Raw genomic sequence first — 17,453 nt, 5'->3', positions numbered from 1 at the left:
TCCATGGTGTAAAGGCCCCGTCTCACTAAGCGATTTACCAACGATCACGACCAGCGATATGACCTGGCCGTGATCGTTGGTAAATCGCTGTGTGGTCGCTGGGGAGCTGTCACACAGACCGCTCTCCCCAGCGACCAACGATCAGGGGAACGACTTCGGCATCGTTGAAACTGTCTTCAACGATGCCGAAGTCCCCCTGCAGCACCCGGGTAACCAGGGTAAACATCGGGTTACTAAGCGCAGGGCCGCCCTTAGTAACCCGATGTTTACCCTGGTTACCAAAAAAAACAAACACTACATACTCGCCTTTCGGTGTCCAGGTCCCTTGCCGTCTGCTTCCTGCTCTGACTGAGCCGCCGTACTGTGAGAGCAGAGCGCAGCGGTGACGTCACTGCTGCGCTCTCACTTCTCACTGTACGGCCGGGAGTCAGTGAGAGCAGGAAGCAGACGGCAAGGGACACCGAAAGGCGAGTATGTACTGTTTGTTTTTTTTGGTAACCAGGGTAAACATCGGGTTACTAAGCGCGGCCCTGCGCTTAGTAACCCGATGTTTACCCTGGTTACCAGTGAAGACATCGCTGGATCGGTGTCACACACACCGATTCAGCGATGTCAGCGGGGCCTCAACGACCAAAAAAAGGTCCAGGCCATTCTGACACGACCAGCGATCTCGCAGCAGGGGCCTGATCGCTGGTACGTGTCACACATAGCGAGATCGCTATGGAGGTCGCTGTTGCGTCACAAAACTTGTGACTCAGCAGCGATCTCGCTAGCGATCTCGCTATGTGAGACGGGGCCTTAACAGAACATCACGGAGTTCACTACCATTTATTGCTCTTTCCCATATTATTAATAATAATTGTGATTTCTTCTCCAAGATGACAGATTTCCAGACGATGCAGCTGTGGAATTTATATTTTCTTCTGGACAAGACAAAGTTAATGGTAAGGACACTTCTGAGTCATAGGGCCCCATCCATTAAGATGTTTTTGACAGAATTCTACCGTTAAAAGAAGATATTGAAACATTTCAAAATATTTGAGCAACTGGAAGTTACGCAATAATTTAGCAATTTTTTTTTTCGGTAATTTTTACACACGTCCCAACCAGGTCCACCAAAGCTAGGATGGGCCGTGATGAAGCCCACCTGGCAAATTCATCATAATTTATGCCACTTAGGTGGTGTAAATGACACCAAACATGTACACCAGCCCAGCCCCCGGCTGGAGTAACATTTCTGGCAGACAGGATCAGCATTCATAATATTCATTAAAAGATTCTCTCTTCATTAAGGGCTCATTCAGCCATCAGTGATTTTTCTCACACGCAAAAGAAGAGTCTGAGCTTCATCAGTGTTTTTAATCAGAGTTTGATCAGTGTGTCAGTTTTCTCCAATGAGTTTCATCAGTTTTTTCTCCAGCTTTTCATATCACACAGACGCCATCCAGTGCTGTCCGATGCTTTAACAGACTCATAGACGTGCATTGGCAAGTTTTGATCCAACATTCTGACCTCAGTGCTTTTTTGCAGACCATTCGGTCCAAAGAAAGAATCATACAAATGAACCATAAACTATCTGTAAAAAACACCGATGGCACTCGTGCAAGAAAAACTGACTTGGACGAGAACAAGTGATTTCACAATGAGCCCAATTTGTAGGTCATAGATTTGTCTTAGTTCTAAACATATCCAAGAGTGTTAACCAGATTCTTCCTGTATAGACGACAACATCTTGTAGAATTATCTAGTGGAAGTCCCCGATATTTCTGCATAATCAACTAATTTTCTCTCCTAAACACATCTGTCTGCCACCGGCGCATCATCCTTCTAAACTTACTGCCATCTTATTCCCATTTTGTCTCTCCATCTTCCACATTAAAGGGCGAGAGGTTTTCCGGAAAGACCCCAGCGTTTCAGTGGATTACGACATCACTGATCCCCTTGTCCGATATGACTCTTATGAAAACCTCAATGTTAACCACGAGGACAGTCTGGAGGGTGAGTGCACTGAATGTCACATATAACAGCTGTGCCAAATACGTGCTTAATGTAAAGGGCAGAGGTCTCCTTATTCCAAGCCACTTGTAGATATAAGATGGGGGGAGAGACTAAGTGGATTAGTCACTTCCTCAGTAATAATTTGCGCAGACAACATTCCCAGAGGCTGCTTTACATTATAGCTCTGGTTAATATTAGTGATGTAAGATGCTGTGGCTTTAATGAAATTTCAGGGGTTTAAGCTTTTTATGTATGTGACATGTCAATGAGTCACTAAAGGTACCGTCACACTAAACGATATCGCTAGCGATCCGTGACGTTGCAGCGTCCTCGCTAGCGATATCGTTTAGTTTGACACGCAGCAGCGATCAGGATCCTGCTGTGATGTCGCTGAATAAAGTCCAGAACTTTATTTGGTCGTCCGATCGCCGTGTATCGTTGTGTTTGACACCAAAAGCAACGATACCAGCGATGTTTTACACTGGTAACCAGGGTAAACATCGGGTTACTAAGCGCAGGGCCGCGCTTAGTAACCCGATGTTTACCCTGGTTACCAGCGTAAAAGTAAAAAAAACAAACAGTACATGCTCACCTGCGCGTCTCCCAGCGTCTGCTTCCTGCTCTGACTGAGATCCGGCCCTAAAGTGAAAGTGAAAGCACAGCGGTGACGTCACCGCTGTGCTGTTAGGGCCGGAGCTCAGTCAGTGTCAGGAAGCAGACGCTGGGAGACGCGCTGGTGAGCATGTACTGTTTGTTTTTTTTACTTTTACGCTGGTAACCAGGGTAAACATCGGGTTACTAAGCGCGGCCCTGCGCTTAGCAACCCGATGTTTACCCTGGTTACCCGGGGACCTCGGCATCGTTGGTCGCTGGAGAGCGGTCTGTGTGACAGCTCTCCAGCGACCAAACAGCGACGCTGCAGCGATCGGCATCGTTGTCGCTATCGCTGCAGCGTCGCTTAATGTGACGGTACCTTAAGACAGGACGCACAGGGAAGATTAATATGATTTACTGATTTAGAGTGCAGAGGGAAAACAGGACAACAAAGTGAATGTTGATGCGTAGCTTGAAGGGGAGAATGTGCATTGTCTGCAATTTCTGAATCCTTATACAGTTGTGATCAAAATTATTCACCCCCCCCCCCCCCCCCCCACTGCAAATTAGTAATGATGAGCTGATCGATCTGTAGAGGATCGAGTTATAGTCTAATTTCCTGAATTTCGCTGGTTTCTGCAAAATCAAACATTTTGAGATTCGATTTGTGGTTCAAAAAGAAAAACTTGGCCAGCACCCTTTCCCTCACTGCTGAAGCATCAGAGAGCTGGCTAAGGTCATTTTGCATTGCTGCGTGGCCTTCCCCATAAAGATATTGGATCAGCAGCCACATTTGCAGAAATGTTCTCTTCAGGTCCCATTCACATCATGTTTTCACCAATATATTTAGTGGGAAAGCTCCCAATATACATGATTTAGGGTTGCACTTGTCTATTGGGTTCTGTTGCCAGATAAAAAAAGCCAAAAGCGTGACCTTTGATCCTCTGTCTAGCCAGAAGACATTAGTATATAACAAAATACTCAGTTTCATCCTGTGCAGTGTGGTTAAAAAAATCTATACTTTTTTTTTAAACATAGAAGTGTATTGGTGATGGATGCCATAATACATCAGTCACTGGAATCCATTAAATGGATGAGCTTTTCAATAGCATTAAATGCCGTATCTGTTAAATGGAAAGCTTCACACATGGGTTAAATTAAAGCTGTGACTGATACCTAACAGTGATGTCCTTCACCCTCTGACTATTTGTGTTATATTTTATCATCATACGCCACTTTCTTTTTTTTAATTACATGTCTTTAATTTTTTTTGTTCCATAGATCTAAGTCACACTCGTGGGCCATTGGATGGCAGCTTGTATGCCCGTGTGAAGAAAAAAAGCACTCCATTGACGTCTACAAATGGAAGCCCCGAACAGCATGGACGACTGCTGTCTGTTAGTAGTGACTCTGGACACTCTTCAGCCCCGACTGAGAGGTTGGAAGAAAGTCCACAGAAGACGTTGCCAACAGCAGCGGAGCGAGAAGACCTAGCAAAACTTTTAGGTGGTTTTGGAGTTAATGTAAAGAATGAAAGAGAGCCACATTACTCACAATTGGTAAAATGTGAGGATGTGGTAACCCAAAATGGACATCAAAGGCAAAATATTGAGGAAAGACCAAGAAATTTACATCATCAAATGCACCAAGAAGGTATAAACCAAAACAATCAGGCAAAAGTGAATGGAGATTCGAGGTTTCAGTACTCACCTCAGTGGTCTGGAGTATCCGATGAAGGACCATCTCAAAACTTACCCTTAACTCCACCATCCTGGGATGAACAGAGAGAATCGCCTTGTGAAGCAATCATTTTGGAAGATGAAGTAGCACAGTTTGGCAGCCTCGCTGTCTATCCAGGAAGGAGAGCTGTATTGTCCAGGCACTGTTCCTGCAGAGTAGGTTATGCTGGTCCCAATATTGAAGGACCTCCTAGCAGATCTTACTTCAGACCAGAAGGAATTCTTGATCCTCGTGGGGCACCAGGAGCAGGTGCAATATTACAAGGATGTCACTATCCAGGCATGTATGGAGATCAAGAGAGAAGAAGAGTGTATCGCTCTTTGTCTGAAGGACCCCAACATTACCCCAGCCAAACACAAAGCCCACCAAAGAGAGGAAGTTTAAGAGAAAATCGACAATATATGTGTCAGCCTATTTCTCATGAACCTGTTTTGCCTCCAATGTGTCCATGTTCTCATTGTCAAAATTCAGCTTGCTATCCAGTGCCTGGATTGTGGACTATGGAAGGAGGCAAGATGTCAACAATGCAACCTTTCCATCGAGGAGAGTTTCCGTTACACCTATCCCAGCCTTATGGGCAAAGTGTACAGCCCAACCATGATATTTCACCTGCTTATCAGGTCCCCCCTGTTAAGATGCAGTATGGATTCACAGTTCCACATGGTGAAGACTCACTACACTTTAGTAATTTTGCTGACACAGGATATGGACATGCCTACCCACATTTATTACACCCCTCCTATCTCCAAGCTCATTGCCCACCCAATGGTTATGTTCCTCATCCTTTTCCTGGTTGTATGTCCTCCTGTAATCAGACCGGTGGACAATCTCCTCCAAGCTCTGTTTCTCCCATTGTACCATCCAGTTGTACTCCCCAAAGAATGAGTGGGGACACCATGTCTGCAGGGAGCCCTGGTGAACTAACACCCCCACAGCAACATCAGCAAGGTGAGGCATGAGATGTATAACAGCTCTTTTCAAGGTCAGACGTCACTATCAAAATATCTAGGTTCATGCCTAAAGGGTGGGTTAGTAGCTAATTGGCATATTATTCTTTATTGCTGATGGAAAATTTCATGAATGAATATAAGTGGTATTTCATTTTTCAAAATTTGAGTTACTGAGGATACTGACTTTTATGTATGTTAGGGCAAAGGTAATGAACAAGAACAAGAGTCATGCTAAGGCACTGCGTCAGTAGGTCATTTTCTATCAGTAAAAATTGACTTGATTCTTATTTCCAGTGGAAATCAGGAAGTTTATAAAAATTATAACGAATCTAAATTGTTCGGGCATTTCGAAAACCATGTGGAGTAGGCTGTGAGGATCAGGTGGCTGTACTGTAACTGACTATGGCCAGTGGTCCTGTATTTCCAAAACACTTTAAAAGTTTTGAGCAGTGGCATATGGTGGAAAGCCTCTCAACTACTATGTAGACCAAGAGCAAGGGAGGACCTGGTGCTGAGCTATTTTGCCCCCTGCCTGTCATCTGCCTACTCCCGTCATCTGCCGAATTTGTTTGGCGAAAGTCGGAGGAACTTGTATTGAGCAGACATATGTGCTAAGCTTGCCATACCCGGTGACTACCAACTATTGTACGGATCAGACACAAGGTGGTAACTGCCATGGTGAACTGCTACTATGGAATATAAGTAATTAGACGAAGGGTGCTCTCTTTCACCCCCATTGAGCCCATGTCACTCAATTGTGGGAACTTTACGGTTGGTTAATGGCTGCCGGGGCCCCAGTTTGGACCTTCGCTCCATTGCCATGTATGCCCGTGTTTTGGGCAGTTGATAATGAAGGTGGTGCAGCAGAACACAGTGTCCATAGCATACAAAGCTGAGAATACTGTATCGGTGGGTGCCGGATCCTGCTGGTGCGGCACAGCAAAACAGGGCGGTAGCAGAGAAAATTATCGACACTTCCGTCCAATTAATAAAAAATTCAAAAACTGACACGTTTCTGGCACAAACATACTATTATGAAGGGCGCTTGTTCTGGTCAAAAACGTGTCAGTTTTTAAATCACTCCTACATGGATTTGTTTGTTTTTATGAATTTACAATAAAGGGAATTTTTTTATAGGATGGAAGTGCCGATAATTTCCTCTACTACCGCCCTATACAGTCATATGAAAAAGTTTGGGCACCCCTATTAATCTTAAGCTTAATGTTTTATAAAAATTGTTTTTTTTGCAACAACTATTTCAGTTTAATATATCTAATAACTGTTGGACACAGTAATGTTTCTGCCTTGAAATGAGGTTTATTGTACTAACAGAAAATGTGCAATCTGCATTCAAACAAAATTTGACAGGTGCATAAGTATGGGCACCCTTATCATTTTCTTGTTTTAAATACTCCTACCTACTTTTTACTGACTTACTAAAGCACTTTTTTTGGTTTTGTAACCTCATTGAGCTTTGAACTTCATAGCTAGGTGTATGCAATCATGAGAAAAGCTACTTAAAGTGGCCACTTGCAAGTTGTTCTCCTGTTTGAATCTCCTCCGAAGAGTGGCATCATGAGCTCCTCAAAACAACTGTCAAATGATCTGAAAACAAAGATTATTTAACATAGTTGTTCAGGGGAAGGATACAAAAAGCTGTCTCAGAGATTTAACCTGTCAATTTCCACTGTGAGGAACATAGTAAGGAAATGGAAGAACACAGGTACATGTTGTGAAATTGGATTCTGGGCTCCCCCGGTGGCCACTTGTGGAATTGTACTTGTGTGCATCATCCCCTCTGTTCACCTGCTCCTATCAGGATGTGGGAGTCGCTATATAACCTTGCTCCTCTGTCAGTTTCATGCCGGTCAACAATGTAATCAGAAGCCTTTCTGTGCATGTTCCTGCTACTAGACAACTCCCAGCTAAGTTGGACTTTTGTCCTTGTGTGTTTTTGCATTTTGTTCCTGTTCACAGCTGCTGTTTCGTTACTGTGTCTGGAAAGCTCTTGTGAGCGGAAATTGCCACTCTGGTGTTATGAGTTAATGCTAGAGTCTTAAAGTAATTTCTGGATGGTGTTTTGATAGAGTTTTCTGCTGACCATGAAAGTGCCCTTTCTGTCTTCTTGCTATCTAGAAAGCGGACCTCGATTTTTGCTAAACCTATTTTCATACTACGTTTGTCATTTCATCTAAAATCACCGCCAATATATGTGGGGGCCTCTGTCTGCCTTTTGGGAAAATTTCTCTAGAGGTGAGCCAGGACTGTCTTTTCCTCTGCTAGGATTAGGTAGTTCTCCGGCTGGCGCTGGGCATCTAGGGATAAAAAAACGTAGGCATGCTACCCGGCCACTTCTAGTTGTGCGGCAGGTTTAGTTCATGGTCAGTATAGTTTCCATCTTCCAAGAGCTAGTTCTCATATATGCTGGGCTATGTTCTCTCGCCATTGAGAATCATGACAGTTTGACCGGCCCAAAAAAAAGGGTTAAATTACTGGCTGAGAAAGGAGAGAAAAAAGATGTCTGCTACAATTTTTTTTTTTTTTCCTCTAGTTCTGAGTGTGCTCTTAATTGAATCACTTGCTAGTCTGCCTATACTGCAGCCTTCCTCTCTTTCTCTCCTTCTAATCCTTGAATGGCTCTGTGTTCACCTGTTTCAAATGGATCTTCAGAGTGTAGCTACAGGTTTGAATAATCTCGCCACAAAGGTACAAAATTTGCAAGATTTTGTTGTTCATGCACCTATGTCTGAGCCTAGAATTCCTTTGCCTGAATTCTTCTCGGGGAATAGATCTCACTTTCAAAATTTTAAAAATAATTGCAAGTTGTTTTTGTCCCTGAAGTCTCGCTCTGCCGGAGACCCTGCACAGCAGGTCAGGATTGTAATTTCCTTGCTCCGGAGCGACCCTCAAGACTGGGCTTTTGCATTGGCACCAGGGGATCCTGCGTTGCTCAATGTGGATGCGTTTTTTCTGGCCTTGGGGTTGCTTTATGAGGAACCTCATTTAGAGCTTCAGGCGGAAAAGGCCTTGATGTCCTTGTCTCAGGGGCAAGATGAAGCTGAAATATACTGCCAAAAATTCCGCAAATGGTCTGTGCTTACTCAGTGGAATGAGTGCGCCCTGGCGGCGATTTTCAGAGAAGGTCTCTCTGATGCCATTAAGGATGTTATGGTGGGGTTCCCTGTGCCTGCGAGTCTGAATGAGTCCATGACGATGGCTATTCAGATCGATAGGCGTCTGCGGGAGCGCAAACCTGTGCACCATTTGGCGGTGTCTACTGAGAAAACGCCAGAAAATATGCAATGTGATAGAATTCTGTCCAGAAGCGAGCGGCAGAATTTTAGACGAAAAAATGGGTTGTGCTTCTATTGTGGTGATTCAACTCATGTTATATCAGCATGCTTTAAGCGTACTAAGAAGCCTGACAAGTCTGTTTCAATTAGCACTTTACAGTCTAAGTTTATTCTATCTGTGACCCTGATTTGTTCTTTGTCATCTATTACCGCGGACGCCTATGTCGACTCTGGCGCTGCTTTGAGTCTTATGGATTGGTCCTTTGCCAAACGCTGTGGGTATGATTTGGAGCCATTGGAGGCTCCGATACCTCTGAAAGGGATTGACTCCACCCCATTGGCTAGTAATAAACCACAATACTGGACACAAGTGACTATGCGTGTTAATCCGGATCACCAGGAGGTTATTCGCTTTCTGGTGCTGTATAATCTACATGATGTTTTGGTGCTGGGATTGCCATGGCTGCAATCTCATAACCCAGTCCTCGACTGGAGAGCTATGTCTGTGTTAAGCTGGGGATGTAAAGGAACTCATGGGGACGTACCTTTGGTTTCCATTTCATCATCTATTCCCTCTGAGATTCCTGAATTCTTGTCTGACTTTCGTGACGTTTTTGAAGAACCCAAGGTTGGTTCACTACCTCCGCACCGGGAGTGCGATTGTGCCATAGACTTGATTCCGGGTAGTAAATACCCTAAGGGTCGTTTATTTAATCTGTCTGTGCCTGAACACGCGGCTATGCGAGAATATATAAAGGAGTCCTTGGAAAAGGGACATATTCGTCCTTCGTCATCTCCCTTAGGAGCCGGTTTTTTCTTTGTGTCTAAGAAAGACGGCTCTTTGAGGCCGTGTATTGATTATCGACTTTTGAATAAAATCACGGTTAAATATCAATATCCGTTACCACTGCTTACTGATTTGTTTGCTCGTATAAAGGGGGCCAAGTGGTTCTCTAAGATTGATCTCCGTGGGGCGTATAATTTGGTGCGAATCAAGCAGGGGGATGAGTGGAAAACCGCATTTAATACGCCCGAGGGCCATTTTGAGTATTTGGTGATGCCTTTTGGTCTTTCAAATGCCCCTTCAGTCTTCCAGTCCTTTATGCATGACATTTTCCGCGATTATTTGGATAAATTTATGATTGTGTATCTGGATGATATTCTGGTTTTTTCGGATGACTGGGACTCTCATGTCCAGCAGGTCAGGAGGGTTTTTCAGGTTTTGCGGTCTAATTCCTTGTGTGTGAAGGGTTCTAAGTGTGTTTTTGGGGTTCAAAAGATTTCCTTCTTGGGATACATTTTTTCCCCCTCTTCCATCGAGATGGATCCTGTCAAGGTTCAGGCTATTGGTGATTGGACGCAACCCTCTTCTCTTAAGAGTCTTCAGAAATTTTTGGGCTTTGCTAACTTTTATCGTCGATTTATTGCTGGTTTTTCTGATGTTGTAAAACCATTGACTGATTTGACTAAGAAGGGTGCTGATGTTGCTGATTGGTCCCCTGATGCTGTGGAGGCCTTTCGGGAGCTCAAGCGCCGCTTTTCTTCCGCCCCAGTGTTGCGTCAGCCTGATGTTGCTCTTCCTTTTCAGGTTGAGGTCGACGCTTCTGAAATCGGAGCTGGGGCGGTGTTGTCGCAGAGAAGTTCCGACTGCTCCGTGATGAGACCTTGTGCTTTTTTTTCCCGTAAATTTTCGCCCGCCGAGCGGAATTATGATATTGGGAATCGGGAGCTTTTGGCCATGAAGTGGGCTTTTGAGGAGTGGCGTCACTGGCTTGAGGGGGCCAGACATCAGGTGGTGGTATTGACTGACCACAAAAATTTAATTTACCTTGAGTCTGCCAGGCGCCTGAATCCTAGACAGGCGCGCTGGTCGTTGTTTTTCTCTCGGTTTAATTTTGTGGTGTCTTACCTACCGGGTTCTAAGAATGTTAAGGCGGATGCCCTTTCTAGGAGTTTTGAGCCTGACTCCCCTGGTAATTCTGAGCCCACAGGTATCCTTAAAGATGGAGTGATATTGTCTGCCGTTTCTCCAGACCTGCCGCGGGCCTTGCAGGAGTTTCAGGCGGATAGACCTGATCGTTGCCCACCTGGTAGACTGTTTGTTCCTGATGATTGGACCAGTAGAGTCATCTCTGAGGTTCATTCTTCTGCGTTGGCAGGTCATCCTGGAATCTTTGGTACCAGGGATTTGGTGGCAAGGTCCTTCTGGTGGCCTTCCCTGTCACGGGATGTGCGAGGCTTTGTGCAGTCTTGTGACGTTTGTGCTCGGGCCAAGCCTTGTTGTTCTCGGGCTAGTGGATTGTTGTTGCCCTTGCCTATCCCGAAGAGGCCTTGGACGCACATCTCGATGGATTTTATTTCGGATCTGCCTGTTTCTCATAAGATGTCTGTCATCTGGGTGGTGTGTGACCGTTTCTCTAAGATGGTCCATCTGGTTCCCTTGCCTAAGTTGCCTTCTTCTTCCGAGTTGGTTCCTCTGTTTTTTCAAAATGTTGTTCGTTTGCATGGTATTCCGGAGAATATCGTTTCTGACAGAGGGACCCAATTCGTGTCTAGATTTTGGCGGGCATTCTGTGCTAGGATGGGCATAGATTTGTCTTTTTCGTCTGCTTTCCATCCTCAGACTAATGGCCAGACCGAGCGGACTAATCAGACCTTGGAGACATATTTGAGGTGTTTTGTGTCTGCGGATCAGGATGATTGGGTTGCTTTTTTGCCTTTGGCGGAGTTCGCCCTCAATAATCGGGCCAGCTCTGCCACCTTGGTGTCCCCGTTTTTCTGTAATTCGGGGTTTCATCCTCGATTTTCCTCCGGTCAAGTGGAATCTTCGGATTGTCCTGGAGTGGATGCTGTGGTGGAGAGGTTGCATCAGATTTGGGGGCAGGTGGTGGACAATTTGAAGTTGTCCCAGGAGAAGACTCAGCTTTTTGCCAACCGCCGTCGTCGTGTTGGTCCTCGGCTTTGTGTTGGGGACTTGGTGTGGTTGTCTTCTCGTTTTGTCCCTATGAGGGTTTCTTCTCCTAAGTTTAAGCCTCGGTTCATCGGCCCGTACAAGATATTGGAGATTCTTAACCCTGTGTCCTTCCGTTTGGACCTCCCTGCATCCTTTTCGATTCATAGTGTTTTTCATCGGTCATTGTTGCGCAGGTATGAGGTACCGGCTGTGCCTTCCGTTGAGCCTCCTGCTCCGGTGTTGGTTGAGGGTGAGTTGGAGTACGTTGTGGAAAAGATCTTGGACTCTCGTGTTTCCAGACGGAAACTCCAGTATCTGGTCAAATGGAAGGGATACGGTCAGGAGGATAATTCTTGGGTCACTGCCTCTGATGTTCATGCCTCCGATCTTGTCCGTGCCTTTCATAGGGCTCATCCTGATCGCCCTGGTGGTTCTGGTGAGGGTTCGGTGCCCCCTCCTTGAGGGGGGGGTACTGTTGTGAAATTGGATTCTGGGCTCCCCCGGTGGCCACTTGTGGAATTGTACTTGTGTGCATCATCCCCTCTGTTCACCTGCTCCTATCAGGATGTGGGAGTCGCTATATAACCTTGCTCCTCTGTCAGTTTCATGCCGGTCAACAATGTAATCAGAAGCCTTTCTGTGCATGTTCCTGCTACTAGACAACTCCCAGCTAAGTTGGACTTTTGTCCTTGTGTGTTTTTGCATTTTGTTCCTGTTCACAGCTGCTGTTTCGTTACTGTGTCTGGAAAGCTCTTGTGAGCGGAAATTGCCACTCTGGTGTTATGAGTTAATGCTAGAGTCTTAAAGTAATTTCTGGATGGTGTTTTGATAGAGTTTTCTGCTGACCATGAAAGTGCCCTTTCTGTCTTCTTGCTATCTAGAAAGCGGACCTCGATTTTTGCTAAACCTATTTTCATACTACGTTTGTCATTTCATCTAAAATCACCGCCAATATATGTGGGGGCCTCTGTCTGCCTTTTGGGAAAATTTCTCTAGAGGTGAGCCAGGACTGTCTTTTCCTCTGCTAGGATTAGGTAGTTCTCCGGCTGGCGCTGGGCATCTAGGGATAAAAAAACGTAGGCATGCTACCCGGCCACTTCTAGTTGTGCGGCAGGTTTAGTTCATGGTCAGTATAGTTTCCATCTTCCAAGAGCTAGTTCTCATATATGCTGGGCTATGTTCTCTCGCCATTGAGAATCATGACAGGTACAGTTCTTGTTAAGGCCAGAAGTGGCAGGCCAAGAAAAACATCAGAAAGGCAGAGAAGAAGAATGGTGAGATCAGTCAAGGACAATCCTCAGACCACCTCCAGAGAGCTGCAGCATCAACTTGCTGCAGATGGTGTCACTGTGCATCGGTCAACTATACAACGCACTTTGCACAAGGAGAAGCTGTATGGGAGAGTGATGCGAAAGAAGCCGTTTCTGCAAGCAGGCCACAAACAGAGTCGGCTGAGGTATGCAAAAGCACATTTGGAGAAGCCAATTTCATTTTGGAAGAAGGTCCTGTGGACTGATGAAACCAAGATTGAGTTGTTTGGTCATACAAAAAGCCGTTATGCATGGCGGCAAAAAAACACAGTGCGTTGTATAGTTGACCGATGCACAGTGACACCATCTGCAGCAAGTTGATGCTGCAGCTCTCTGGAGGTGGTCTGAGGATTGTCCTTGACTGATCTCACCATTCTTCTTCTCTGCCTTTCTGATGTTTTTCTTGGCCTGCCACTTCTGGCCTTAACAAGAACTGTACCTGTGTTCTTCCATTTCCTTACTATGTTCCTCACAGTGGAAATTGACAGGTTAAATCTCTGAGACAGCTTTTTGTATCCTTCCCCTGAACAACTATGTTGAATAATCTTTGTTTTCAGATCATTTGACAGTTGTTTTGAGGAGCCCATGATGCCACTCTTCAGAGGAGATTCAAACAGGAGAACAACTTGCAAGTGGCCACTTTAAGTAGCTTTTCTCATGATTGCATACACCTAGCTATGAAGTTCAAAGCTCAATGAGGTTACAAAACCAAAAAAAGTGCTTTAGTAAGTCAGTAAAAAGTAGGTAGGAGTATTTAAAACAAGAAAATGATAAGGGTGCCCATACTTATGCACCTGTCAAATTTTGTTTGAATGCAGATTGCACATTTTCTGTTAGTACAATAAACCTCACTTCAAGGCAGAAACATTACTGTGTCCAACAGTTATTAGATATATGAAACTGAAATAGTTGTTGCAAAAAAAACAATTTTTATAAAACATTAAGCTTAAGATTAATAGGGGTGCCCAAACTTCTTCATATGACTGTATGTAAATTATGTTGATCTTGGGATATAAACTTTTTTGTGCTACATGTCAAATGAAACCAGTCCCAATGACCACTGTAAAACATAAATCTGAGATATTTACAGCATATTAAAGTAACTTCTGTGGAGTGTGTGGGAACAGATGATAGAAAGACCCATCAGTTTTGACAGCATGAATCAAATTACATGCTTTTTTTTTTTTACAACTGGAGACTTGTAATTAAACAGATTGTCTTGGGAAGTGCATTCTAGAGACCTGGTGCAGTACATGAAATTTAGATTATGGAGGATGATAGTCTTAGATCATGGCAGACTGGAGAGCATCGGGAGGGTGGTAGACAGATGTGGGAGGAGATGTAGTGTGGGGCAGCACTGTGCAGAGTTTTGTGGGTGGAGTGATAAGTATATGTAGTATTTTGTAGCAGATGGGCAACCAGTGTAATGACTGGCACAGGCTGGTGGCATCAGTGTAGTAGTTGGACAGACCCTTTCTGCTGAGCTCAGGATATATTGGAGGGGGAGAGTTTTGTGAGATGGAGACCAATTACTAGAGCGTTGCTGTAGTGCAGATGAGAAGGAATCAGTGACATTTACATTTTTTACCATTTCTAAAATAAGAAAAGGGAAGATTGTGGAGATGTTTTTGAGGTGCAGTTGACAAGAGTATGTGAGTGTTTGGATATAGGGCATGGAGGAAAGATCTGAATCAAATATAACCCCAAGACAGTTATTGTGCTGCTTGAGAGTTACGGCAGTACCACACACAGAGATTAAACATGGTGGTACTATGCAGATACAGTATGGTAAATATTATGTTTCTACTTTCCGAAATCACAAAATCGGGCACTTGGTGACCTCCACCGACATTGATCTGTTCCTTGGCACCAGCACCACACTATGGGAGAGACTTGTCAATCATCTGTAGTGCCGTAGCCAGACTATTATTATTATTATTATTGTTTATTTATATAGCACCATTAATTCCATGGTGCTGTACATGAGAAGGGGTTACATCAAAATACAAATATCACTTACAGTAAACAAAACTAACAATGACAGACTGGTACAGAGGGGAGAGGACCCTGCCCTTGCGGGCTTACAATCTACAGGATTATGGGGAAGGAGACAGTAGGTCGAGGGTTGCAGTAGCTCCAGTGGTGTTGAGGTGGCCGTGTGGTCTTTACAGGCTGTAAGCTTCTTTGAAGAGATGGATTTTCAGGTTTCTTTTGAAGGATCCAAAAGTAGTGGATAACCGGATGTGTTGGGGCACTGAATTCCAGAGGATGGGTGATATTCGGGAGAAGTCTTGGATGCGATTGGGTGAGGAGTGAATAAGCGTGGAGGAGAGAAGGAGGTCTTGGGAGGACTGGAGATTACGTGAGGGAATATATTGAGAGATTAGTGTGGAAATATACGGAGGAGAAAGATTATGGATGGCTTTGTAGGTCAGTGTTAGTAATTTAAACTGGATACGCTGAGAAAGACTAGTCTCCAGACTAAACCTAGTATAAAAACAGTGGGCAAATACCCTGCCGTAAGTAAATAAATATTAAATGTAAATAACATGGGGTACTTACAGTCATATGAAGAAGTTTGGGCACCCCTATTAATCTTAAGCTTAATGTTTTATAAAAATTGTTTTTTTTGCAACAGCTATTTCAGTTTCATATATCTAATAACTGTTGGACACAGTAATGTTTCTGCCTTGAAATGAGGTTTATTGTACTAACAGAAAATGTGCAATCTGCATTCAAACAAAATTTGACAGGTGCATAAGTATGGGCACCCTTATCATTTTCTTGTTTTAAATACTCCTACCTACTTTTTACTGACTTACTAAAGCACTTTTTTTGGTTTTGTAACCTCATTGAGCTTTGAACTTCATAGCTAGGTGTATGCAATCATGAGAAAAGCTGCTTAAAGTGGCCACTTACAAGTTGTTCTCCTGTTTGAATCTCCTCTGAAGAGTGGCATCATGGGCTCCTCAAAACAACTGTCAAATGATCTGAAAACAAAGATTATTCAACATAGTTGTTCAGGGGAAGGATACAAAAAGCTGTCTCAGAGATTTAACCTGTCAATTTCCACTGTGAGGAACATAGTAAGGAAATGGAAGAACACAGGTACAGTTCTTGTTAAGGCCAGAAGTGGCAGGCCAAGAAAAACATCAGAAAGGCAGAGAAGAAGAATGGTGAGATCAGTCAAGGACAATCCTCAGACCACCTCCAGAGAGCTGCAGCATCAACTTGCTGCAGATGGTGTCACTGTGCATCGGTCAACTATACAACGCACTGTGTTTTTTTGCCGCCATGCATAACGGCTTTTTGTATGACCAAACAACTCAATCTTGGTTTCATCAGTCCACAGGACCTTCTTCCAAAAAGAAATTGGCTTCTCCAAATGTGCTTTTGCATACCTCAGCCGACTCTGTTTTTGGCCTGCTTGCAGAAACGGCTTCTTTCGCATCACTGTCCCATACAGCTTCTCCTTGTGCAAAGTGCGTTGTATAGTTGACCGAAGCACAGTGACACCATCTGCACCAAGTTGATGCTGCAGCTCTCTGGAGGTGGTCTGAGGATTGTCCTTGACTGATCTCACCATTCTTCTTCTCTGCCTTTCTGATGTTTTTCTTGGCCTGCCACTTCTGGCCTTAACAAGAACTGTACCTGTGTTCTTCCATTTCCTTACTATGTTCCTCACAGTGGAAATTGACAGGTTAAATCTCTGAGACAGCTTTTTGTATCCTTCCCCTGAACAACTATGTTGAATAATCTTTGTTTTCAGATCATTTGACAGTGACAGTTGTTTTGAGGAGCCCATGATGCCACTCTTCGGAGGAGATTCAAACAGGAGAACAACTTGCAAGTGGCCACTTTAAGTAGCTTTTCTCATGATTGCATACACCTAGCTATGAAGTTCAAAGCTCAATGAGGTTACAAAACCAAAAAAAGTGCTTTAGTAAGTCAGTAAAAAGTAGGTAGGAGTATTTAAAACAAGAAAATGATAAGGGTGCCCATACTTATGCACCTGTCAAATTTTGTTTGAATGCAGATTGCACATTTTCTGTTAGTACAATAAACCTCATTTCAAGGCAGAAACATTACTGTGTCCAACAGTTATTAGATATATTAAACTGAAATAGTTGTTGCAAAAAAAAACAATTTTTATAAAACATTAAGCTTAAGATTAATAGGGGTGCCCAAACTTTTTCATATGACTGTAGTTAACTCTATTTTGATTAAAAAAGCGTAAAAGCCGATCACTCCGTGACAAGGATGGTCGCTAACTGTAGTATCTCAAAATAGCAGGCCTCAAAATAGACGGAGACAGAGCATGACCTAGACCTGACTGTTTCACACTTGCCTTTCTAAAGCTACATAGACAAGATGCACAGCCCAAAAAGTGAGATCCATGCGTCTCTATGTACAAAGTACAGGGAGCTAAAGCAACATGGAAGAAATGGGTCAGCACACCTGTTGGTGTAAGTGCAATGTGTAGGTGCATGTTCACACTGTTGCCTTTAACAGACAAAACCTAGGATAAAAACAAAGCCATCCCTCCGTGACAAGGTGTACCCAGTCTGGATGGTCCTTAACTCTGGTATTTCACCTCGCTATGTGCTAGCAGGCC

At 44.1% G+C, this 17,453-nt stretch overlaps 1 protein-coding gene across 3 annotated transcripts in view; it reads left to right on the top strand.

Moving 5' to 3' along the window:
- The window catches only part of TNS2 (tensin 2), a 191,908-nt gene that overhangs the window by 141,010 nt on the left and 33,445 nt on the right, over positions 1 to 17,453 (top strand). For all 3 annotated transcript variants that reach the window (XM_077298018.1, XM_077298020.1, XM_077298019.1), the window contains exons 16-18: positions 879 to 944; positions 1,882 to 1,998; positions 3,874 to 5,280. In XM_077298018.1, the coding sequence (XP_077154133.1) occupies positions 879 to 944; positions 1,882 to 1,998; positions 3,874 to 5,280 (1,590 nt within the window). The remainder of the gene's footprint in view (positions 1 to 878; positions 945 to 1,881; positions 1,999 to 3,873; positions 5,281 to 17,453) is intronic.

The sequence above is a fragment of the Ranitomeya variabilis genome, chromosome 3 (genome assembly GCF_051348905.1).
Source record: "Ranitomeya variabilis isolate aRanVar5 chromosome 3, aRanVar5.hap1, whole genome shotgun sequence".
Taxonomy (NCBI): domain Eukaryota; kingdom Metazoa; phylum Chordata; class Amphibia; order Anura; family Dendrobatidae; genus Ranitomeya; species Ranitomeya variabilis.
This window is presented reverse-complemented; position numbering and strand designations above follow the sequence as displayed.